The 27224-nt window shown below is 42.3% G+C and overlaps 1 protein-coding gene across 1 annotated transcript; it reads left to right on the top strand.

Annotated features, from left to right (window-relative positions):
- Nucleotides 1-7365: 7365 nt before the first annotated feature.
- slc5a5 (solute carrier family 5 member 5) lies at nt 7366-24367 on the top strand. The gene is made up of 15 exons (XM_014149454.3): nt 7366-7644; nt 13715-14140; nt 14359-14424; nt 14656-14707; nt 14908-14975; nt 15094-15248; nt 15366-15506; nt 18961-19090; nt 19438-19526; nt 19623-19735; nt 19910-19980; nt 20191-20277; nt 20575-20777; nt 21008-21111; nt 22715-24367. The coding sequence occupies exons 2-15, from the start codon at nt 13775-13777 to the stop codon at nt 22879-22881; spliced, it is 1812 nt and encodes a 603-aa protein (XP_014004929.1). The 5' UTR covers nt 7366-7644; nt 13715-13774; the 3' UTR covers nt 22882-24367.
- The last annotated feature ends 2857 nt before the right edge of the window (nt 24368-27224 follow it).

Genomic DNA, 27224 nt, shown 5'->3' with positions numbered 1-27224 from the left:
AGCGTGCATGCGTGCCTCAGTGAGCATAGAAATAGGCTACATGGCCGAGCGCCACGCTTTGGAGTAAGAACGTTGAATAAGATTAAATGAGTGTTCCATGTATGCATGGTGTCGAAATATCATTTAAGTCTGATTAAGACAATTGTAACGATGGATGTGGAAATCGCCTTTTACCTTGTAGAACCAGTTTATTGGTTGTAATTGCCAATTGGGTAAGTGTATGGTCCTGAGGGCTTATGTAGATCTACCTGTTTGAGCTCCTGTTAGACAGATTCTATTTTTGGTTTCTCAAGGGGAGGCTGTACAGTCTTGCCCTCTATCTGCATCTGTTCATATAGGACAGGTTAAGCCTGATACAGAGGCTATTTCCTTTGGGCTATTGCCTGTGTATATTTGGTAAATCTACTTGTATTTTTTTTTTTTATTCTCTCCCCAATTTCGTGGTATCCAATTGGTAGTAGTTACAGTCTTGTCTCATCGCTGCAACTCCCGTACGGACTCGGGAGAGGCGACGGTCGAGAGCCATGCGTCCTCCGAAAAACAACACAACCAAGCCGCACTGCTTCTTGACAAAATGTCCATCCAACCCGGAAGCCAGCCGCACCAATGTTGGAGGAAACAGCGTATACCTGGCGACCGTGTCAGCGTGCACAGCGCCCGGCCCGCCACAGAAGTCGCTAGTGCGCGACGAGGCAAGGATATCCCTGCCGGCCAAACCCTCCCTAACCCGGACAATGCTGGGCCAATTGTGTGCCAACCCATGGGCCTTCCGGTCGCGGCCGGCTGCGACAGAGCCTGGACTCGAACCCAAAATCTCTAGTGGCACAGCTAGCACTGCGATGCAGTGCCTTAGACCACTGCACCACTCGGGAGGCCCCTACTTGTATATTTTGTATGATATGGTGCTTTTGTATTTATTAGGGATCCCCATTTGCAGCAGCTACTCTTCCTGGGGTCCAGCAACATTAAGGCAGTTATATACAATTAAAAATATTACATGACATTACATTTCATAACAATTTTCACAAAGTAGTGTGTGTACCCACTACTTTATTACCACATTTACAATACAAAATCCATGTGTATGTAGTTTGTATGCATGTGTCTGTGCCTGTGTGTCTGCTTGAATCAGTTACCTGATGTGAAATAGAGTTCCATGTAGCCATGGCTCTATGTAGTATTGTGTGCCTCCCATAGTCTACTCTAGACTTTGGGATTGTGAAGAGACCTCTGATGGCATGTCTTGTGGGGTATGCATGGGTGTCCGAGTGTGTGCTAGTAGTTTAAAACAGACAGCTCGGTGCATTCAGCATGTCACATCCTGACCAGTATAAGGGGTTATTTGTTATTGTAGTTTGGTCAGGGCGTGGCATGGGTGGCTTTGTTTTGTGTTGTCGGGGTTTTTGGGTATTGTTCTATGTTTTGTATTTCTAAGTTCTTTCTATGTTGTGTATTTCTTTGTGTTGGCCTGGTATGGCTCTCAATCAGGGACAGCTGTACTTCGTTGTTGCTGATTGGGAACCATACTTAGGTAGCCCTTTTTCCACCTGTCTTTTGTGGGAAGTTGATTTTGCATTTCTGTGTGTGTAGCCTGCAAAACTGTCAAGCTGTTGTTTGGTTTCTTGTTTTTGTTTAGTGTTCATTAAAAGCTAAAGATGAGCACTCAACCCGCTGCGCCTTGGTCCATTCACTACGACGGCCGTTACAGCATGTCAATTCTTCTTACAAAAACAAGTGATGAAGTCAATCTCTCCTCTACTTTGAGCCATGAGAGTTTGAGATGCATATTTATTAATATTAGCTCTCCATGTACATTTAAGGGCCAGCCGTGCTGCCCTGTTCAGAGCCAATTGTCATTTTCCTAAGTCCCTCTTTGTGGCACCTGACCACACGACTGGTGTGACAAAACTAGGGCCTGTAGGACCTGCCTTGTTGATTGTGTTGTTAAGAAGGCAGAGCCGGTCTCCCGAGTGGCGCAACAGTCTAAGGCACTGCATTGCAGTGCTTGAGGCGTCACTACAGACCCGGGTTCGATCCCAGGCTGTGTTGCAGCCGGACGCGACCAGGAGACCCATGAGGCGGTACACAATAGCCTAGCGACGTCCGGGTAAGGGGAGGGTTTTGGTGGCCAGGATGTTCTTGTCCCACTCTAGCGACTCCTTGTGGCGGGCCAGGCGCATGTGCGCTGACTTCAGTCGCCAGTTGTATGGTGTTTCCTCCGACACATCGGTGTGGCTGGCCTCCGGGTTAAGTGAGCAGTGTATCAAGAAGCAGTGCGGCTTGGCAGGGTCGTGTTTTGGAGGACGCATGACTCTCGACTCTCCCGAGTCCGTAAGGTAGTTGCAGTGATGGGACAAGACTGTAACTACCAATTGGATTTCACATCACGAAAAAGGGGTAAAAAATAAATCTTAGCTCAACATGTTTTGACCATGACAGTTTACAATCCAGGGTTATTCCAGGCAGTTTAGTCACCTAAACTTGCTCAATTTCCACATTATTCATTACAAGATATAGTTGCGGTTTAGTGAATGATTTGTCCCAAATACAATGCTTGTATTTTTTTTTAATTTAGGACTAACTTATTTCTTGTCACCCATTCTGAGACTGACTGCAGCTCTTTGTTAAGTGTTTACTCAAAGCCAGTGGAATGTCATTAGTATGCCATGTCATGGCCTCAATAAATAGACAAATGTTTGTAGTTGAACAAGTCACTGCATGTATAGATTCAATTTTTTTACTTGACTTGTGACTCGACTTGACATGCTCTTAGAATGCAACTTCGACTTGACTGAAATCTTGACCCCTTCTACTTGAGACTCAAACCTTGTGACTTGAATAATAGTGACTTAGTCCCATCTTTGGTAATCATAATGCATGTTGATAACACTGTCCTTTCTCATTGGCTGTGGTTTGCATTCTGTTGTGGAATTATTCTGTAATGAGCAATATCGTTGTTGTCCTACAGTGCATTCCTAAGTGTCAGGAACAGTCAATATCATGTTTTTTTTTCATTTCTTTCATGAAATTTGATGAAATCAGATCAAAGTATGAAACATTTCTGTGGCTTCTACATTAATAGATTTATCAAAGTTAGTGGTCCCCCTCCCCCGTGTCAAATACTTGGATTCAGGAGGCGGTATTATTAAGGGGATCGGGTGACATCACCCTAACTCTCATTTTAATACACCAATGGTAAGATGATATATATTCTATTACCTAATTTAAATAAGTACCGCCTTGTAACCAACACAGGAGAAGGTGTGTTTGCAGAGGGGTGTGGTTTATATAAACTCAGCAAAAAAGAAATGTCCTCTCACTGTCAACTGCGTTTATTTTCAGCAAACTTAACATGTGTAAATATTTGTATGAACATAACAAGACTGAACAACTGAGACATAAATGAACATGTTCCACAGACATGTGACTAACAGAGATGGAATAACGTGTCCATGAACAAAGGGTGTGTCAAAATCAAAAGTAACAGTCAGTATCTGGTGTGGCCACCAGCTGCATTAAGTACTGCAGTGCATCTCCTCCTCATGGACTGCACCAGATTTGCCAGTTTTTGCTGTGAGAAGTTACCTCACTCGCCCACCAAGGCACCTGCAAGTTCCCAGACATTGCTGAGGGGAATGGCCCTAGCCCTCACCCTCCGATCCAACAGGTCCCAGACGTGCTCAATGGAATTGAGATCCGGGCTCTTCACTGGCCATGGTAGAACACTGACATTCCTGTCTTGCAGGAAATCATGCTCAGAACAAGCAGTATGGCTGGTGGCATTGTCATGCTGGAGGGGCATGTCAGGATGAGCCTGCAGGAAGGGTACCACATGAGGGAGGAGGATGTCTTCCCTGTAACGCATAGCTCCAGAGTGCAAGCCTCGGTGTAACACTCATTCCTTCGACGATAAACACGGATCCGACCATCACCTCTGGTGAGACAAAACCGCGACTCGTCAGTGAAGAGCACTTTTTGCCAGTCCTGTCTGGCCCAGCGATGGTGGGTTTGCACCCATAGGCGACGTTGTTGCCGGTGAGGACCTGCCTTACAACAGACCTACAAGCCCTCAGTCCAGCCTCTCTCAGCCTATTGCGGACAGTCTGAGCACTGATGTAGGGATTGTGCATTCCTGGTGTAACCCGGGCAGTTGTTGTTGCCATCCTGTACCTGTCCCGTAGGTGTGCTGTTCGGATGTACCGATCCTGTGCAGGTGTTGTTACACGTGGTCTGCCACTGCGAGGACGATCAGCTGTCCGTCCTGTCTCCCTGTAGCTCTGTCTTAGGCATCTCACAGTACGGACATTGCAATTTATTGCCCTGGACACATCTGCAATCCTCATGCCTCCTTGCAGCATGCCTAAGGCATGTTCACGCAGATGTGCAGGGACCCTGGGCATCATTCTTTTGTTTTTCAGAGTCAGTAGAAAGGCCTCTTTAGTATCCTAAGTTTTCATAACTGTGACCTTAATTGCGTAACGTCTGTAAACTGTTAGTGTCTTAACGACCGTTCCACAGGTGCATGTTCATTAATTGTTTATGGTTCATTGAACAAGTGTGGGAAACAGTGTTTAAACCCTTCACAATGAAGATATGTAACGTTATTTGGATTTTTACGAATTATCTTTGAAAGACAGGGTCTTGAAAAGGGACGTTTGTTTTTTGCTGAGTTTAGCTAGACAGTTCATCTACTGGTGCCAAAATTTGACTGTAGGGTATCAGGTAATTTCAGTATTTTTGCCATAGATGAATAGTGTGAATTTGTTTCTCCTTTCATCTGTCTAGTGTTAGTTAGTTACTGGCTACAGTAGCTAGGTCTTCAGCCAGCATGAAACAAAAGGGGGGGACAAGGGTTGTTCAAAACTCTGACGCAGTTGTCATGTCAGGGCACACACTTAATGTATTGTGAAATCTGTTTTAAAATGCATTTGAATGTTTTAAAATTGTATTATTTGTTTTGGCAGCAGCTAATGGGGATCCATAATAAATACAAATGTCAACACATTCCTCAGTGCTGCCGTGAACCACATCACAAGAGACATGCCAAATGAGAGATGTCTAGAAAAGAAAGTGCATCATTGATGCAATTTCAATGTTGCTTTGTGTATCACCAAATTTGCAACCTCTCTAGGACATATGGGACGGTAGCGTCCCACCTCGCCAACAGCCAGTGAAATAGCAGAGCGCCAAATTCAAAACAACAAAAATCTCATAAATCAAATTTCTCACACATACAAGTATTATACACCATTTTAAAGATAATCTTCTCGTTAATCCAACCACATAATCTTCTCGTTAATCCAACCACATTGTCCGATTTCAAAAAGGCTTTACGGTGAAAGCATAGCATTAGATTATGTTAGGACAGCACCTAGACAAGAAAAACCACACAGCCATTTTCCAAACAAAAACCAGAAATACAGCTAAAATTAATCACTAACCTTTGATGATCTTCATCAGATGGCACTCATAGGACTTCATGTTACACAATTCATGTATGTTTTGCTCGATAAAATTCATATTTATATCCAAAAATCCCATTTTTACATTGGCCTGTAATGTTCAGAAATGTTTTGCCTCCAAAACTCCGGTGAATGAGCACATCAATTTACAGAAATACTAATCATAAACGTTGATAAAAGATACAAGTGTTATACAGAATTATAGAAACTTCTCCTTAATGCAACCGCTGTGTCAGATTTCAAAAAAGCTTTACGGCGAAAGCAAACTTTGCAATAATCTGAGTACAGCGCTCAGATATCAAAACAAGCCATACAGATACCCGCCATTTTGGAGTCAACAGAAGTCACAAATAACATTATAAATATTCACTTACCTTTGATGATCTTCATCAGAATGCACTCCCAGGAATCCCAGTTCCACTATAAATGTTTGTTTTGTTCGATAAAGTTCATATTTATGTCCAAATACCTCCATTTTGTTTGCGCGTTTAGTCCAGCACTCCAAATTCACTAAGCGCGTGAGTTTAGTCCAGACAGACGAAAAGTCAAAAAAAGTTCCATTACAGTTCGTAGAAACATGTCAAACGGTGTATAGAATCAATCTTTAGGATGTTTTTATCATAAATCTGCAATAATATTCCAACCAGACAATAGCCCTTATGTCTATTGTCTTTAGAATTGAAAGGATTATAGGTGATATTTTAGTCACTCAAAAGGCTATTTTACATGGGAATCAGAATCCTTTCGGGACCTTTTTAAGGGCTTACAAATGTCTTAGGAGTACACTTTTTTGTATACATTGTCGATACAACTCTGCAACCAGCTGTCTTCTCCAATATTGGATGACGTACCAGATAATTGGCAGCTGGTGAAGGGACCAATTGTGTAGGCTTGTAGGGAAGACGCAAACGAGTCAGTTAGGTATGTGTACGTTACGGTAGCTGTTAGTCAGCCAGAGCTAGTGAAGTGATTCTATATCAGGAGTCCTACAATTCTCATTTGTCAAGTGCAGCTGTATTAAGTTGGATAGTCTTCAAAGTGGTATTGCGGCAACTAGTATTGTGACAAAAGCTGAGTCGTGGTGTGTTGTATGAGTTTTCCAAGACATTTACAGAGCCGGCTCTCCTGTACTTTTGGTGTTCAGACCCTTTCTGGCTAAACTAATATCGTGAAATGCATTCAATGGGAACTCAAGACTCCCATGTAAAGGTGATTTGTAGCATGAAACAGAATGAACCTGTACTATTTGTAAAATAGGGCAACTTAAAGCTAAAGAGGGGATTCACAAATACCACAACCTCTCTTTGTGAAATGTATTTGTAAAGCAAGTTTGTGTTGAATATTCTCTATTGTGTTTAGTCCTTTAAAAGGTACAGTCTGCAGATGCTACATCCATTTTTGGACTTATGAAATCATAAGTGTTATCATGGATGGTCAGTCCTTGCTTCACATAGCTCTGTCTATGAATTTGAAAGTATTTTTTTTGTCAAGCTCCATCCCTCCCTCAGCTTTTTACAGAGACTGGGCAGGGAAGATGCTTTATCTTTTTAACTGCTGATTGTTGCTTTAAAGATGTGTCCGCATACACAAGGACATGTCATTAAATGTTTTACCTGTTGATCTATTTATGGACTTCAATTAGTATATTATGTCCATGGATTTCAGCTTGTGTTGACTCATATGGGCATCAATAAAACTGAACTTGAATGTTTTTATAAAATCCTGAAATGTTAGCACATTTTAAATGTAGGTGAAAGTGAACTGCATATGCTCAATTAAACATAATCAAGATCTAAACCAATGTTAAATCTGATGCATTTACAGGGTTTTTAACACAACATACGATTGCCCATCCCTTTCCCATTAGTTAATTTCAGCAGCATGACAATAAGGAACAATTCAACTTATTAAAATCCCTCTTATTCTAATCCTCCTGACCTGTTTTACTCTTGCTCCTCCCCCAATACCTTGTTCAACACACGAAGTACGAAGTTCCACTCACTGTAACAGACCAAGTTTGCAGATGCACTTTTAAGGAAAGGTGCTGCAATTCTTCGTCCTCACTTGGCATTCTACAAATGTCCTAGTGTCTTAGGCTATTGCCAATTGAAACTCTGCAGAAGAAGGTTAGAAGGTAAATGGTTTTCAGAGACTGGGGATTTGAGTTTTAGAGAGGACACAGGTAAGGTTATTTGAACTTTTTCACGTTTCTCAAATTGTTTTGTGGTTTTAATCTGATCATGGATACAGGTTATAATGGAATGAGTTTCCCTCTTAACCTGTATAATGGTCTCATAACCAAATGTTGGGTTATTGAGACGACAATATTTATAAACCCACTAAAAGTGCCAGTGTGCACAACTATGGTTTTAGAAGTAGGGGAGGCAGAAAGTGGCGGGGTCCTCCCCCAGACATTTTTTTTTTTGCCACCTAAAGCCCATTTCCTGCATTTCTAGACAATTTGACATGATCCATGGCACTTCTATCCAGTTATTTTTAGAACATCAAAAAGGGCCATTGTCATCAAGCTAGCTAAGAGATCATTATTAAACATGTTAAGGGATTTATAAAAGACCAAACTAGAGAAAAGGTAATTCAAGAATCAATATTGTATTGCACCTTGAACCAAATAGCCTAACAAATGGAACTTAAAAACGCAAAATACAATGACTTTTGATGGTCTTTAGGAAGACTTCCTCTATATCAAACATATTTAGTCGGACAATTGTTAAAGTTTTCATGAATATATATAGTTATAGTCTTCACTTTTTCAGACTCTGTTTTGTCATTTACCCAGAAAGTAATCCATGGGGCCAAGAGAGACAGTCATCTATGGTTCAAATTTGTTTCAAAAGCCACGGCCAACTTAAGCTAACTTTAGGCAACAATAACCAAAAAACTATGGGAGTGATAGGGACAAGCTCACCGTGTAAAAGTAACTTTGAACCAAGTTTTTGAGTTGATTTGGTCATGCTTAAGTTGATTTGGTGAGGTTGCCCCTGGTAAACATGGTGAGGTTGCCCCTATCTGTTTTCTTTATTGGTTAAGTTAGCAGTGGCTTTTGAAACAAAATAAAACTGTGGATGACAGTCTCTCCTGGCCCCATTTGACCTCTTTCATGGCACATGGACAAATTGAAGTAAAAAAATGTAAAGATCCTTTAACATTTTATTTGGTCCCTTCAAAATTGAAACACTTTAGCCCCGGAACATTTAGTTTAATACCCTCAGCATATAATCAAATGATGTGCCAGAACAGGAGCTACACAGACCTTTATCTGAAGGAGTACTTCACTGATTCACGTTATTTAGGCTGTATTTTGTGATGACATTGGCCTACTTTGATACACAAACTGTAAGTGAATGTCACAATAGTTTTGGTCCCCTAATGTCACGTCCTGACCATAGAAAGATGTTATTTTCTATGGTAGAGTAGGTCAGGGCGTGACAGGGTTTTTTCTCTCTATGTTTTCTAATTCTATGTTTAGGTTCTAGTTTTGTATTTCTATGTTGGGGTTTGTTTGGGATGATCTCCAATTAGAGGCAGCTGGTCCTCGTTGTCTCTAATTGGAGATCATACTTAAGTAGGGGTTTTCCACCTGGGTTTTGTGGGTGATTAGTTTTGAGTAATGTCTGTTTCACCTCTGTGTCACGGTTTGTTTTTTTGTCATTCAAGTTTAATTATGTATTGCATAGTTTCACAGTATAAATAAAATGTGGAACGACACACACGCTGCACTTTGGTCCGCTCATTCCTACGACAACCGTGACATAATCTCCCACCACAATATGACCAAGCAACGTGGTATGGACCAGTGGACTTTTGAGGAGATTAGGAGGAATATATCCTTGACTTTGGAAGAAGTAGTGGCAGGAGACAAGAGCCTGCCAGGGAAGCAGGTGGAAGCAGCGAAGGAGACCCGGCTACGAAGTCGGGAAGGACGGCCACCGAAACCCCAAGAAAATTTTGGGGGGGTGGCACATGGAGCAGTCGGCGGAGCCGAGGAGGGAACCAGAACCAATCCAGGAGAAAAGAGATATTGGAGAGTTGTTGAGTTGGTGGAGGATGCACGGATTTTTCCCAAAGGAACGTGTTATCAGTTTGGTGCCACCTGAGTCAGCTCCCCGCACTCGCCCTGAGGTGCGTGTTACCAGTCTGGCGTCACCTGTACCTGCTCCACGCACCCGGCCTCCAGTGCGCCTGCCCAGTCCGGGGTGTCCTGTTCCTGCTCCCCGCACTCGCCCTGAGGTGCATGTTACTAGTCTGGCATCACCTGTGCAAGCCCCACTCATCAGGCCCCCAGTGCGCATTCCCAGTCCGGAGCTTCCGGCGACAGTTCCCAGTCCGGAGCTTCCGGCGACAGTTCCCAGTCCGGAGCTTCCGGCGACAGTTCCCAGTCCGGAGCTTCCGGCGGTGGCCTGCAGCCCGGAACCTCCGGTGGCGGTCTGTAATCCGGTTCCTCCGATGACGATCCATGGGCTGGTGGTACTGAAGCAGAGGAATCAGCGGGCGGAGCGGGGGTTACGCCCCGAACCGGAGCCGCCGCCTCTGTGGGAGGATCCGCTGGATGATAGGGTTCTGGGTACTGCACCGGAGCCACCATATACAAGTTACCCACCCTGCCCTCCCTTTTTTTCCCTCTTTTTTTTTTGGGGGGGGGGGGGGGGGGGGGGGTTGTTGTTTTTGTCTAGGTGCGGTCGGAGTCCACACCTTTGGGGGGGGGGGGGGGGGGTGTAATGTCACGTCCTGACCATAGAAAGATGCTATTTTCTATGGTAGAGTAGGTCAGGGCGTGACAGGGTTTTTTCTCTCTATGTTTTCTAATTCTATGTTTAGATTCTAGTTTTGTATTTCTATGTTGGGGTTTTGTTTGGGATGATCTCCAATTAGAGGCAGCTTGTCCTCGTTGTCTCTAATTGGAGATCATACTTAAGTAGGGGTTTTCCACCTGGGTTTTGTGGGTGATTAGTTTTGAGTAGTCTGTTTCACCTCTGTGTCACGTTTGTTTTTTTGTCATTCAAGTTTATTTATGTATTGCATAGTTTCACAGTATAAATAAAATGTGTAACGACACACGCTGCACTTTGGTCCGCTCATTCCTACGACAACCGTGACAGCTAAAATGGGTGGACTACGTACAAAAAGTGCTGTAATTTCGAAACGGTTCACACAAGATGGATGACAATACCTTCAAATTAAATCTGACAATCTGCACTTAATCTCAGTCATTGTATCATTTCAAATCCAAAGTGTTGGAGTACAGAGCAACAACAACAACAACAACAACAACAACAACAAATTCACTGTCACAATACTTTTGGAGCTCTGTAAGTTCCTGGGAGTCTTAGCTTTCAGGAATGGGGTCATAATAGGTAATAACCCAAACTGCCAAATTCACACACTGTCACGCTCGCTATAGAAGCCGCTGGTTGCGGTGTCAAACTTGCCTGGCTACCCATCATATCGCTCCGGCAAAACACCACGCCCACTAACATTTCTTCTCTACGATGAGTATGGATTTGCTTCCCCCCGACGACTTCTCGAATCGGAACACATTCAAACCATTCTGATTGGTCCGAGAAACCGAATTCCTGAACCATATAATTTTGGCTTAAGCACAAACGACTTCTAGGATAGCAGGTTCCCACTGATGTATGGAGCGATCGATAGAGCATCGAAATTCAATTCTGGATGAGTCGCCAGGCAAGTATTAAGGGTCCTAAAGCACTGCTACGGCACTTTTTCTATAACATTTAAATTATTATAATTGTTGGGGGGGGGGTTGTCGGGGAAGTTGTGCCCCTGTTTACTAAACAGTATAAAGTTTTGTCCTGCAGTGGCTTCAGAAAGTATTCATACCCCTTGACATATTCCACATTTTGTTGTTACAGCCTGAAAAAAAAAAAAAGTATTAAATATTATTTTCTCATCCATCTACATACAATACCCCATAATGACAAAGTTAAACCATGTTTTTAGACATTTTTGCAAATCATTGAAAAGGAAATGCAGAAATATCTAATTTGCACAAGTATTCACACCCCTGAGTCAATGCATGTTAGAATCGCCTTTGGCAGCGATTTATAGCTGTGTCCATTACACCATTCAAAGTATAATTAATAACTTCACCATGCTCAAAGGGATATTTGTCATTTTTACCCATCAACCAAAAGGTGCCCTTCTTTGTGACACATTGGAAAACCTCTCTGGTCTTTGAGTTGATTCTGTGTTAAATTCACTGCTCGGCTAAGGGACCTTACAATTATCTGTATGTGTGGGGTATGTTAAACATAATTATTGCACACAGAGTGAGTCCATGCAACTTATTATGTGACTTGTTTGCAAATGTTTACTCCGTAACTTATTTAGGCTTGCCATAACAAAGGGGTTGAATACTTATTGACTCAAGACATTTCAGCTTTTCTTTTTAATTAATTTGTGAACATTTCTAAAAACAATATGGGGTATTACAGTTTAAGTCGGAAGGTTACAGTTTAGTTAAGGTTGGAGTCATTAACTCGTTTTTCAACCACTCCACAAATTTCTTGTAAACAAACTACAGTTTTGGCAAGTCGGTTAGGACATTTACTTTGTGCATGACACAAGTAATTTTTCCAACAATTGTATACCGACAGATTATTTCACTAATAATTCGCTGTATCACTCTGCCTTCAAACAGCTTGGAAAATTCCAGAAAAAGATGTCATGGCTTTAGAAGCTTCTGATAGGCTAATTGACATCATCATTTGAGTCAATTGGAGGTGTACCTGTGGATGTATTTCAAGGCCTACCTTCAAACTCAGTGCCTCTTTACTTGACATCATGGGAAAATCAAAAGAAATCAGCCAAGACTTCAGAAAAAAATTGTAGACCTCCACAAGTCTTGTTCATCCTTGGGAGTAATTTCCAAATGCCTGAAGGTACCACGTTCATCTGAACAAACAATAGTACGTAAGTATAAACACCATGGGACCACGCCGCCGTCATAACGCTCAGGAAGGAGGAGCGTTCTGTCTCCTAGATATGAATGTACTTTGGTGCAAAAGTGCAAATAAATCCCAGAACAACAGCAAAGGACCTTGTGAAGATGCTGGAGGAAACGGTTACAAAAGTATCTATATCCACAGTAAAATGAGTCCCATATCAACATAACCTGAAAGGCCGCTCATCAAGGAAGAAGCCACTGCTCCAAAACCGCCATAAACAAGCCAGACTACGGTTTACAACTGCACATGGGGACAAAGTTGTACTTTTTGGAGAAATGTCCTCTGGTCTGATGAAACAAAAACAGAACTCTTTGGCCATAATGACCATTGTTCTGTTTGGAGGAAAAAGGGGGAGGCTTGCAAGCCGGAGAACATCGTCCCAACCGTGAAGCACGGGGGTGGCAGCATCATGTTGTGGGGGTGCTTTGGAGGGACTGGTGCATTTCACAAAATAGATGGCATCATGAGGAAGAAAATGATGTGGATACATTGAAGCAACATCTCAAGACATCAGTCAGGAAGTTAAAGCTTGGTCTCAAATGGGTCTTCCAAATGGACAATGACCCCAAGCATACTTCAAAAGTTGTGGCAAAATGGCTTAAGGACAACAAAGTCAAGGTATTGGAGTGGCCATCACAAAGCCCTGACCTCAATCCTATAGAAAATGTGTGGGCAGAACTGAAAAAGCGTGTGCGAGCATGGAGGCCTACAAACCTGACTCAGTTACACCAGCTCTGTCAGGAGGAATGGGCCAAAATTCACCCAACTTATTGTGGGAAGCTTGTGGAAGGCTACCCAAAACATTTGACCCAAGTTAAACAATTTAAAGACAATGCTACCAAATACTAATTGAGTGTATGTAAACTTCTGACCCACTGGGAATGTGATGAAAGAAATAAAAGCTGAAATAAATCATTCTCTCTACTATTATTCTGACATTTCACATTCTTAATATAAAGTGGTGGTCATAACTGACCTAAGACAGGGAATTATTACTAGGATTAAATGTCAGGAATTGTGAAAACTGAGTTTAAATATATTTGGCTAAGGTGTATGTGAACTTCCGTCTTCAACTCTCTGTATCCATTTAAAAAAAAGGAACTGTATGTGTATCCATTTAAAAAAAGGAAAGGGTTGTGAGTACTTTCTGAAGACACTATATATGACATTTTATCTGTAAATTTAATTGTAGTTGAAAGGTCAAAAGGTGCTATATCATATCCTCTACACCGTAATTTATACTCATTATGCATACATCCTATTCAGTCCCAAGAAACACCTGGAGCATCTGATTCTACCATCCAACACGACAAGGAGGACAAAGCAATGGATGGAGAACATATCACTGAACGACCCCGACCAGGCTTTGTCCTGGCAGACTACGTCGTCTTTGCTGCCATGCTGCTCGTTTCCATGGGAATAGGGCTGTTCCAGGCCCTGAAGAAGAAACCGGGTGACGCTAAGGTGGATGACTTCTTCACCGGTGGCCGTAGTATGCCAGCCGTACCCGTGGGAATGTCACTGTGTGCCAGCTTCATGTCAGCTGTCCAGGTCCTGGGAGTGCCAGCCGAAGCCTCCCTCTATGGTTTTAAGTTCCTCTACATGTGCCTCGGGCAAACCATCAACTCCTGTCTGACTGCATACCTGTTCCTGCCAGTGTTCTACCGCCTTGGTATCACCAGCACCAATGAGGTTTTGTTACCCTTTACATTGACAGTATCCATAGAGATGCCATGCACATACAATACATAGCTACTAGATCAATGCAAGTAAGAAATGGGGTTATGGCCTAGCAACTGTTGAACTTTAAATGTTTGTGTGTATGGGGAAGGCAGGGGGAGGGATAGGAAGAACAGTATGTGTGGAAGGATGCTGTTTTGTTACAATTACTCTTTGCTTTGCTGTCACAGTACCTCAAGATGAGATTTGGCAGAGAGATGCAGCTGCTTGGAAGTGTCCAGTTTATAGTCTCAACAGTAAGTAAGGCAAACTGATAGAGCATGCGCGAAGTCATCCTCATATGACTTATGTATAATGTTGAGGACAGAATGTGTGTGTGCATGCATACATACATACATGCATGCATGCATGCATGCATGCATGCATGCATGCATACAAGCATGCATGCATACATACATATTAGGTGTGTGTGTGTATAACATATAGCGTCAATTGGCCATTGATTTAAACTTTATCATTTTTTCCAGCTGCTCTACACAGGAATTGTGATCTATGCTCCAGCCTTAATCATGAGCCAAGGTATGACCTCTGGAGAAGCACAATAATGTGTACGCAACCTCCTGTATGTAATTCATTATAAATGCATGTATGACTATAGAGACCATGAGCTGTTGTGAAGGCTTAGTAAGCGTTATAATGCTCTATACCACCTGTGTGTGATACATTATCAATGTGTTACGTATAATTGTTATTAATATGTTTTAATTATTGTATTCCAGCCACTGGGCTCAATATGTGGGCATCCCTCTTCTCAACTGGGTTCATTTGTACTGTTTACACCACATTGGTAAGACGCCTTCTATGAAGTATGGAGAATGCCTTCTCCATACTTCATAGCAAATGGACTGTATTAGCACAGGGTGCTACTCTGAATCTATCTTGTCTGCCTGTCCTCCGCACCACAGGGGGGCATGAAAGCAGTCATCTGGACAGACGTGTTCCAGATCCTGGTCATGCTCTCTGGCTTCATCGCCATCTTCATCCAGGGCACTGTTTTGGTTGGTGGGCCAGCAATGGTTTTGGAGATTGCCAACAATGGATCACGAATGAACTTTAATGAGTAAAAAACTGCCTTTTATTCAACTAACAATATGCCTTTCAGCTATCCATTGCACAATCGCCCCCAAAAAATCACACTTGCCATGACTACACCATCAATACCTTCTCTTTTGATCAGTTTTGACTTCGACCCAAGGAGGCGATACACATTCTGGAGCTTTACTGTTGGCGGTACGCTGTTGTGGCTGTCCATGTATGGTGTGAACCAGGCACAGGTGCAACGCTACATCTCCTGCAGAACAGAGCGACAGGCCCAGTGGTGAGTGCAGACGTCCGCTTTCAGCAAAGCCTATGCTGGATCACAGTTTCTTATTTTCACATAAGATAAACCAAGATGATGTATGATCAAGATCATATGCAAATTCACATTTTGTGAAATATATTAATGTATTTTTAATGCTGCCAATGAATAAAAGCAGATTTTAGATTCTTTAGACCTTCCTATATAAAAAAGGGAGGAATATAACTGTAACCAACTGGACTAGTAGTTACAGGAAATAAAATAAACTGGTAATACGCAACCCCTTGGTTTGAAATCCAAGATGTAGCCGTCAGACGTCTATGTCCTGTCGTGTCCCTTGTATATATCTTTTTATATAAGAAGAGTTCTAGCTCGACCACCCAGTAGAGCGGAGACTGTTTAATGTATTTAAGATGGATTTGATTCTGACAATCTTGGTCTTGCTGCTGCTCCAGTTTCAACTGCTCTGCCTACGGCTATGGAACCCTAACCAGTTCACCGGATGTGCTACCTTGTCCCGGACCTGCTGTTTTTGACTCTCTTTCTCTCTATCGTAGCTGCTGTCTGTAAAAATGAATGCTCGGCAATGAAAAGCCAACTGGGTTTTAGGCTGGCTTTCTGTATAGCACTTTGTGACATCTGCTGATGTAAAAAGGGCTTTATAAATACATTTGATTGATTGATTATATCTTTTTAAAATATTTTCCTAAACCTCAACTTCTAAATACTCTCCTGCAACCTGCCTCACCCAATGTGGTGTGGATCTGTTTTTTCTAAAGTATTTCTAATTACTTTGGATCTGGAATCCCTCAACTGAAGCTAGATGGCTAACTACCTACCAGCTATCAGTCAGCAAACCACTGCTAGCAGTCATCAGCTAACCTTTAGCTCGGAAAGCTCTCGCCAGTTCGAACAACGTGACTCAAACCAGAGCATAACGGACCACCGTACCTTCTCCGCTATGCAATCTGGATTCAGAGCTGGTCATGGGTGCACCTCAGCCACGCTCAAGGTCCTAAACGACGACATAACCGCCATCGATAAGAGACATTACTGTGCAGCCGTATTCATCGACCTGGCCAAGGCTTTCGACTCTGTCAATCACCACATTCTTATTGGCAGACTCGACAGCCTTGGTTTCTCAAATGATTGCCTCACCTGGTTTACCAACTACTTCTCTGATAGAGTTCAGTGTGTCAAATCGGAGGGCCTGTTGTACGGACCTCTGGCAGTCTCTATGGGGGTGCCACAGGGTTCAATTCTTGGGCCGACTCTTCTCTGTATACATCAATGATGTCACTCTCGCTGCTGGTGATTCTCTGATCCACCTCTATGCAGACGACACCATTCTGTATACTTCTGGCCACTCTTTGGACACTGTGTTAACTAACCTCCAGACGAGCTTCAATGCCATACAACTCTCCTTCCGTGGCCTCCAACTTCTCTTAAATGCAAGTAAAACTAAATGCATGTTATTCAATCGATCACTGCCCGCACCTGCCCGCCCGTCCAGCATCACTACTCTGGACGGCTCTGACTTAGAATACGTGGACAACTACAATTACCTAGGTGTCTGGTTAGACTGTAAACTCTCCTTCCAGACTCACATTAAGCATCTCCAATCCAAAATTAAATCTAGAATCGGCTTCCTATATCGCAACAAAGCATCCTTCACTCATGCTGCCAAACATACCCTCGTAAAACTGACCATCCTACCGATCCTCGACTTCGGCGAAGTCATCTATATAATAGCCTCCAACACTCTACTCAGCAAATTGGATACAGTCTATCACAGTGCCATCCGTTTTTCCACCAAAGCCCCATACACTACCCACCACTGCGACCTGTACGCTCTCGTTGGTTGGCCCTCGCTTCATACTCGTCGCCAAACCCACTGGCTACAGGTTATCTACAAGTCTCTGCTAGGTAAAGCCCCGCCTTACCTCACCTTACTGGTCACCTTAGCAGCACCCACTCGTAGCACGCACTCCAGCAGGTATATCTCACTGGTCACCCCCAAAGCCAATTCCTACTTTGGTCGCCTTTCCTTCTAGTTCTCTGCTGCCAATGACTGGAACGAACTGCAAAAATCACTGAAGCTGGAGACTCATATCTCCCTCACTAGCTTTAAGCACCAGCTGTCAGAGCAGCTCACAGATCACTGCACCTGTACATATCCCATCTGTAAACAGCCCATCCAACTACCTCATCCCCATACTGTATTTATTTTATTTCTCTTGCTCCTTTGCACCCCAGTATCTCTACTTGCACATTCATCTTCTGCACATCTACCATTCCAGTATTTAATTGCTATATTGTAATTACTTCGCCACCATGGCCTATTTATTGCCTTATCTCCCTTATCTTACCTCATTTGCACTCACTGTATATAGACTTTTTGTTTTCTTTTTTTCCTACTGTATTATTGACTCTATGTTTTGTTTATTCCATGTGTAACTCTGTGTTGTTTGTGTCAAATTGCTATGCTTTATCTTGGCCAGGTCGCAGTTGCAAATGAGAACTTGTTCTCAACTGGCCTACCTGGTTAAATAAAGATCAAATAAAAATGATACAGAAGCAAAGGGGAGTTCTGAAATACTAAGGAACCCTGACGCATACAGGCTATCAAATTAATTTGAAGAGAAGCACAGTGCAAGTTCAATAGTTTGTTATACAGTAAGTCAAATGAGCAATGGTGTTTTTATTATTTCCAAAGAAGAGCCACAATTCACAATCACTTCACACATGAAAGGCTGATTACTGATAGTAATGTTCAGAGAAAATTATAACCAGAAGGATGTAATGATTCCCAAATCACTCCAGAATGACTCACTTTACTCTATAGGACGCACTGCACTTCTGTAAGAAAAATGTTCAGTATATGTTTAGACAAGGGCTCTCCAACCCTATTCCTGGAGAGCTACTCTCCTGTAGGTTTTCAATCCAACCCCAGTTGTAACTAACCTGATTCAACCATCTGATTGTTAGAATCAGGTGCGCTAGATTAGGGTTGGAGTGAAAAACGTACAGGACAGTAGCTCTCCAGGAACAGGGATGGAGAGGCCTGGTTTAGACCATCACTCAAATGATGGCAGTCCAGCACAGTCCCTGTCCCAGATTAGTTGGACTAGAGGGGTGTCCATGTCTTACCCACAAGACCAAGGTCCTTATTCATAAAGTGCGATCCTCAGATAACGAGTGCTGATCTAGGATCAGTTTTGCCTTTTATTATATAATGAATAAGATCAGCACTCCTACTCTGAAACTGTACGAATATGGGCCCTGGAAATGATCTGTATGGCAACAAGGAGGAACAGGACGTCTACTGTTTGGCAACAAGGAGGAACAGGACGTCTACTGATAAAACACTGTCTATTGACCGATAATATAGAACAAGGATGTTTGCTGAAAAATAATGTCCCACAAGGCTGTACTGGACTAAACGTAGATGTTTGCTTGTCCTTCTCTGCAGGGCGTTGTTTGTCAACCAAGTGGGCTTGTGTCTCGTTGTGGGCAGTGCAGCCACCTGCGGCATTGTCATGTTTGCCTTTTACTCCCACTGTGACCCTTTGAAGTCTGGAAAGATTGCTGCTCCAGACCAGGTAATGGCATAACTACTACAATCTACACCAGTGGTTCCCAACTTTTGTTGTAGCCTCAGACAAACATACCTGATTCAACTCATTGAGGGCCTGATGATTAGTTGACAAGTTGAATCAGGTGTGCTTGACAAGGACTACAATACAGATGTGCACTGTTGGGGGTATTCGGGGACCGGAGTGGTCCTAAAGAGGTGGTCCTAAAGTGAAATCTACATCCACTAAAGTAAATGCACCCAATGAACTTTCACAGAATTGTAAACATTTGATTTTCTCCCTTTTTTATGAAATGATTGCGCTTGTGTTAATATTTGGGCTCTAATACATTTCCCCTCTTCTCTCTTTCAAAGTATATGCCATACTTGGTGCTGGACATCTTTCAAGACCACCCAGGCTTTCCCGGTCTTTTTCTGGCTTGTGCATACAGTGGCACCCTGAGGTATCCAATCCCTATCTGTAATATGCATCAAGTCATAAATCAGCATATGACTGACACCACTGATGACATCAATGCTGGTAATTCACTGCTTTACAGTACTGCCTCCACCAGCATCAACGCCATGGCAGCTGTTACCATGGATGATCTACTGAAACCACATCTAGCCAACATGTCACAGAAGAGGTTGATTTTAATTTCCAGAGGGTTGTGTAAGTGCAATTTTAAAGTTGTACTTTTGTATTAGGTCAGCAACTCTTTCTCTAAAGTGAAAAACACCTTAAATAGTTTGATTATTTAATAATGTGGTACAAAACAATGTGGTACAAAACAATGTGACCTTATCAAGCTGGCGTTGTAGCATCTAATGTGTCGCTGTGTTTTAGCTTTCATGTATGGGGCTGGATGTATCACGGTGGCTGCTCTCTCAACCTTCTTGGACTGGGGAGTTCTTCAAGTAGGTTCCTCCCTGCACCATATTACATTCCTCCTCATGTTTAAAGTCTCTGTAGGCCACGGACTCAGATCAGGTACACAAAAGGCTTTCTTATGGACACCAATACAAGTATACCAAAATGCTGTCCTGACATACAGCCATAAGCCTTGGGACTGAGAATAATGAAGGATTTGTCCAGTGTCACATTGTCCCTATTCTTCTCCTCCTCAGGGGTCCTTCACAGTCATGGGAGTGGTCAGTGGCCCACTTCTTGGGGCTTTCATCCTGGGGATGTTTGTTCCCGCTAGTAACAGGCCGGTGAGTTGGACAAGATGCTGTTTGCACAATGGGAACATTTGGGAAGAGAGAAGAGTCGCTGCTCATGTAATAAGAGTTACAGGGGTGTCCGTTCTATTTTGATGCTTAGGAGGGTGCTATGATTTGTTATGGGGGTATTGCCCAGTACCCTTATTCACCTTTGTAATTTTAACCCTCCATAGGAAGATTATTGGTACAGCTAATTCCACAGTTTTGTTTTAGCTCATTCCAGAGAATTCCATAATGACTGATTGCCTTCAGAGATTATATTACAAGTCTTTTTACTTTTGTCTTCAGGGCGTGTTTAGTGGCGTGGCGGTGGGCTTCTCCATCTCCTTGTGGCTGGTCATTGGATCAACCCTCCATCCTCCCAGTCTGCAGACCATGGGAGTCCTGCCCACCTATACAGATCAGTGTCCATCAAGTAACAGCACAGTCAACAGCAGCCTGGGCATGGACACACCCTCCGCCTCCATGCCGCTTCCCCAATATCAACATGGGTGAGGAAGACATATGGAGAGACATACTAACAAACTGAGAGTAGTACCACCAGTAGAAGTAGCAAAAGTGTGTTATTATCATCAATCAATCATATATCTCATTAAAGTGTTCATAACTTGTCTCTTATCTTGAATGTTGGATAGTATATGGCCCAGATGTTCCTGGTCCAGTCACATGGTTAGGAAAGGCTCTTATGAGATACGCTGACCAAGGAAACATTTCTCCACAGACTGACGAGTCTGCAGAACTTTTATTCCATGTCCTACCTCTACTTTGGTGCTGTGGGGACAATTTCAGTGGTGCTGGTTGGGGTAGCTGTGAGCTATGCAACAGGTAATAAAAGTACGATTTCTTTATCGTTTCCTCAATGTTTTTATTGTTTAATACCATGTCTTGACCATTCAGCTCAGACAGACATACAGTGCATTTGGAAAGTATTCAGACCCCTTGACTTTTTCCACATTTTGTTACATTACAGCCTTATTCTAAAATGTATTCCTTTTTTTTTGCCTCAATTAATAAATAATACCCCATAATGGCAAAGCAAAAACAGTTTTTTTTTAAAATGTTTGCATGGTTACATAAGTATTCAGACCCTTTACTCAGTACTTTGTTGAAGGACCTTAGGCAGTGATTACAGACTTGATTCTTCTTGGGTATGATGCTACAAGCTTACCACATCTGTATTTGGGGAGTTTCTCCTATTCTGCTCTGCATATCCTCTGTCAGGTTGGATGGAGAGCGTCGCTGTACAGCTATTTTCAGGTTTCTCTAGAGATGTTAGATTGGGTTCAAGTCCGTGCTCTAGCTGGGCCACTCAAGGACATTCAGAGACTTGTCCCGAAGCCTCTCTTGCTTTCTTGGCTGTGTGCTTAGGGTCGATGTCCTGTTGGAAGGTGAACCTTCACCCCAGTCTGAGGTCCTGAGTGCTCTGGAGCAGGTTTTCATCAAGGATCTCTCTGTACTTTGCTCCGTTCATCTTTCCCTCGATCCTTACTAGCCTCCCAGTCCCTGCCGCTGAAAAACATCCCCACAGCATGATGCTGTCACCATGCTTCACCATAGGGATGGTGCGTGGTATCCTCCAGACGTGACGCTTGGCATTCAAGCCAAAGAGTAAAATCTTAATTTCATCAGACCAGAGAATCATGTTGGTGGAGTGCTGCAGATATGGTTGTCCTTCTAGAAGGTTCTCCCATCTCCACAAAGGAACTCTGGAGCTCTGTCAGAGTGACCATCGGGTTCTTGGTCACCACCCTGACCAAGGCCCTTCTGCCCCGATTGCTCAGTTTGGCCAGGCGGCCAGCTCTAGGAAGAGTCTTGGTGGTTCAAAACTTCTTCCATTTAAGAATGACGGAGGCCACTGTGTTCTTGGGGACCTTCCTTGCTGCAGACATTTTTTTCTTACCCTTCCCCAGATCTGTGCCTCGACACAATCTTGTCTTGGAGCTTTTCGGACAATTCCTTCGACCTTATGGCTTAGTTTTTGCATGCACTGTCAACTATGGGACCTTATATAGACAGGAGTGTGCCTTTCAAAATCATGTCCAATCAATTGAATTAACCACATGTGGACTCCAATCAAGTTGTAGGAACATCAAAAATGATCAATGGAAACAGGATGCACCTGAGCTCAATTTCGAGTTTCACAGCAAAGGGTCTGAATACTTATGTAAATAAGGTATTTCTGTTTTGTTTTTTTATAAATTAGCAAAATATTCTACAAAACTGTTTTCACTTTGTCGTTATAGGGTATTGTGTGTAGATTGAAGAAAACATTTCATTTTATCCAGAATAAGGCTGTAACCTAACAACATTTGGAAAAAGAGAAGGGGTCTGAATACTTTCCGAATGCACTGTATATATTGTGTGTGTGTGTGTGTGTCAGCAAACCACTGCTAGCAGTCATGTGTAATTATATTTTCTGTTTAAACAGGACCTACCAAGAGAAATACCATTGACCCTGGCTTGCTCTGGTGGGACTTACAACAGAAAACCCTGGACAGTCAGATGGACAATCCACAGATGGTGCCTCTACATCACTTGCACAATGAAGATGTTGGTGAAAAAGAGGCCCTGAGCGCTACGCGGAAACTACCTTAACTCAATGTTCCCCAATAAAGTATAGAGAGCTTTGAGAGAAGAGGTGGACACACACACACAGTACCAGTCAAAGGTTTGGACACCTACTCATTCAAGGGTTTTTCTTTATTTTACTATTTTCTACATAGTATAATAATAGTGAAGACATCAAAACTATGAAATAACACACATGGAATCATGTAGTAACCAAAAAAGTGTTGAACAAATCTAAATATATTTTATATTCTTCAAAGTTGCCTCCCTTTGCCTTGATGACAGCTTTGCACACTAAGCATTCTCTCAACCAGCTTCACCTGGAATGCTTTTCCAACAATCTTGAAGGAGTTCTCACAAATGCTGAGCACTTGTTGGCTGCTTTTCTTCACTCTACGGTCCAACTCATCCCAAACAATCTCAATTAGGTTGAGGTCGGGTGATTGTGGAGGCCAGGTCATCTGAAGCAGCACTCCATCACTCTCCTTCTTGGTCAAATAGCCCTTACACAGCCTGGAGGTTTGTTGGGTTATTGTCGTGTTGAAAAACAAATGATAGTCCCACTAAGCACAAACCAGATGGGATGGCTTATCGCTGCAGAATGCAGTGGTAGTCATGCTGGTTAAGTGTGCCTAGAATTCTAAATAATTCAGACCGTGTCACCAGCAAAGCACCATCACACCTCCATGCTTCACAGTGGGAACTACACATGCGGAGATCATCCGTTCACCCACTCTGCGTCTCACAAAGACACGGCAGTTGTAACCAAAAATCTCAAATTTGGACTCATCAGACCAAAGGAAAGATTTCCACTGGTGTAATGTCTATTGTTTGTGTATCTTGGCCCAAGCAAGTCTCTTCCTCTTATTGGTGCCCTTTAGTAGTGGTTTCTTTGCAGAAATTCAACCATGAAGGCCTGATTCACGCAGTCTCCTCTGAACAGTTGATGTTGAGATGTGTCTATTACTTGAACTCTGTGAAGCATTTATTTGTGCTGCAATCTCTGAGGCTGGTAACTCTAATGAACGTATCCTCTGCAGCAGAGAACTCTGGGTCTTCCTTTCCTGTGGCGGTCCTCATGAGAGCCAGTTTCATCATAGCGCTTGATGGTTTTTGCCTCAGCACTTGAAGAAACCTTCAAAGTTCTTGACATTTTCCAGATTGACTGACCTTCATGTCTTAAAGTAACGATGGACTGTCATTTCTCTTTGCTTATTGGAGCTGTTCTTGCCATAATATGGACTTGGTCTTTTACCAAATAGGGCTATCTTCTTTATACCACCCCTACCTTGTCACACCACAACTGATTGGCTCAAACTCATTAAGAAGGAAAGAAATTCCACAAATTAACTTCTAACAAGGCACTACCTCATGAAGCCACCCTTTACCTCATGAAGCTGATTGAGATAAGGCCAAGAGTGTGCAAAACTGTCATCAAGGCAAAGGGTGGCTATTTGAAGAATCTCAAATATAAAATATATTTGGGTTTTTTAACACTTTTTTGGATACATTATTCCATATGTGTTATTTCATAGTTGTGAAGTCTTCACTCTTATTCTACAATGTAGAAAATAGTAAAAATAAAGAAAAACCCTTGAATGAGTAGGTGTGTCAACTTTTGACTGGTACTGTATATCTCTATATCGAAAGGGACAGAAATTGTCATCCTCAAGCACAGCAGTTTAATTGAGGTTCTTCAGCAACATGTACATCATGTAAAATGATCTGAGGTAGCCAGTATATGTTCATATCATGGGTTTTGAATAGAATATTTTGGGTGGGACACATGGTCTTTCATTTTAAAAGGAGATTTCATTGTGGTAATATAAGGGGATATAGCAGACCTAGATCAATGCTGATTTAGCTTGGAGTATGCACTTTTGGGACATAGTACCGGGAAAACTAAATCAAGTGCAGCTCAACTATTTGAAAGCATTTTTACCTTGGTCTGTAATGTATTATACTATGTTACATAGTTGTAAGCAATATAACAAAGTCTGACTAAACACTACGGTTTGACAGTAGCTGCCTATGTAACTACCATGCAAATACACAGTTATAGCAACACTTAAGTAGAATGGAAAGGTTTTCATTTAATTTTAGTCAGTTGGCAAGACATGTTGAATGGAATCAATCAATAGAATCAAATAAAGCCACAGATGTTTTTTGTAATTGATCAAAGGACCTTTCACAAAGGAGTCCATTATGGTTCTGTCCACATGCCTTATCAGCTACACACACACCTGCAATTCCAACAGTGGCGATGATAAACATGAAACCCAGTGAGAGCATCCCGAAACCAAAGTGTTGACGCATCATATCGCCTTGTCTCCTTTCCTCCTGATATAAGCTAAAAGAAAATCTGATATGAAAGAACTGGACAGATGAATGGACATTCCCAGCAGTTATTTATTATAATGCCTTCACTTTTCTTCAGTGCAGATGAATGAAAGGAGACAAGTATAGGAATCTACTTTAGACTATTGAGATGTAGATTTATGCTCAGGGACATTCTTTGAAATCCAGGAATATAGACTGGATGATTGTTCAGCAACAAAACCGACGAGTGCGCAACTACTGTATGGGGCAAAACAGACAGGATGGGCTTAGATTGTTCACAACATGTAAACTATATTTGAAAACATAGATGTGCACAATGAGCACTTGTCTCTCAAATAAATCGGTACAGTTGTTGGTTAGCTAGCTAGCAAATGTTTTGCCATATTAGCATAGATATGAAATCAGTCAAAACACCTCAAAACAAGAACAAGAAAACTAGCAGAAACGAGCCCCCGACAAAAAAATGTAGTTGCTACCCAAGCCGGCTGGTCGTTCGTTCTATCGGTTCAGTTGCCAGAGACGCGACCCAGTCGCTAAGTCTTTTTGTTCTGTATCTATGGACACGACCCAGTTGTTTGTTCAAACTGTTTTATTGCCATACTGGCTGGCAAAATTTGTATCCCTTGCTTGCTAGCTAGCCAACTACGGCTAACTTACAGTCACATCAAACAGTGCAGCCAGAATAACAGCAAAGTAGCTGTATTTGCAATTGTTTAAGCTGTTTTCTAGTGACATTTGGATACATCCATAACAATGAGCTAATGAGGCGCGATTTCACCTGACATAGACAATGTGCTCTTTCATCACTGTTGTTCAGAGGAGCTAGCCAACAACACAGCTAACAAAATCACTTCAAACTGAAGCTGGAAAGACTGCAAACTAGATGCATTTTTTTTAAATGTCTTTGTATATATCCATAAAAATTTGCTGATTCTAGCTGGAAATATACTTACTATACTAGAAGTTAATGATTACATTGGGGCAGCAGGTAGCCTAGTGGTTAGAGCGTTGGACTAGTAACTGAAAGGTTGCAAGATTGAATCCCTGAGCTGACAAGGTAAGAATCTGTCTTCTGAACAAGGCACTGTTCCTAGGCTATCATTGAAAATAAGATTTTGTACTTAACTGACTTGCCTAGTAAAATAAAGTATAAGAAATGTATATGTTGGGGTCAATGGAGGGTGGATAAGAACTTTGTATTTCTTAGAGATCCCCAACGCAGTACCTACTCTTCCTGGGGTCCAAACACATTAAAGCACTTACATTACATATAGAACAGTACATAATAACATTATTACACCACTACATATTTACAATACAAAATGTATAATACCACCATACAACAATATTACAATGTATGCGTGTGTCTGTACCTTTTGTGTGTGTCTCTTCACAGTCCCCGCTGTTCTATAAGGTGTATTTTTACCTGTTTTTTTGTATCTGATTTCACTGCTTGCATCAGTTACCTGATGTGGAAAAGAGTTCCATGTAGCCATGGCTCTATGTAGTACTGTGTGCCTCCCATAGTCTGTTCTGGACATGGGGATTGTGAAGAGACCTCTGGTGGCATGTCTTGTGGGGTATGTATGGGTGTCCAAGCTGTGTGCTAGTAGTTTAAAGAGACTGCTCCGTACATTCAGCTTGTCAACACTTCTTACAAAAACAAGTGGTGATGACGTCAATCTCTCTTCCACTTTGAGCCATGAGAGATTGACATGCATATCATTAATGCTAGCTCTGTGTACTTTTAAGGGCCAGCCGTGCTGCCTGTTCTGAGCCAACTGCAATTTTCCTAAGTCCCTCTTTGTGGCACCTGACCACATTACAGAAGTCTAGGTGCTACAAAACTAGGGCCTGTAGGACCTGCCTTGTTGATAGTGTTGTTAAGAAGGCAGAGAAGCTCTTTTTTATGGACAGACTTCTCCTCATCTTAGCTACTTTTGTATCAATATGTTTTGACCATGACAGTTTACAATCCAGGGTTACTACAAGCAGTTTAGTCACTTAACTTGCTCAATGTCCACATTATT

Source organism: Salmo salar, chromosome 16 (genome assembly GCF_965601325.2).
Source record: "Salmo salar chromosome 16, fSalSal1, whole genome shotgun sequence".
NCBI lineage: Eukaryota > Metazoa > Chordata > Actinopteri > Salmoniformes > Salmonidae > Salmo > Salmo salar.
This window is presented reverse-complemented; position numbering and strand designations above follow the sequence as displayed.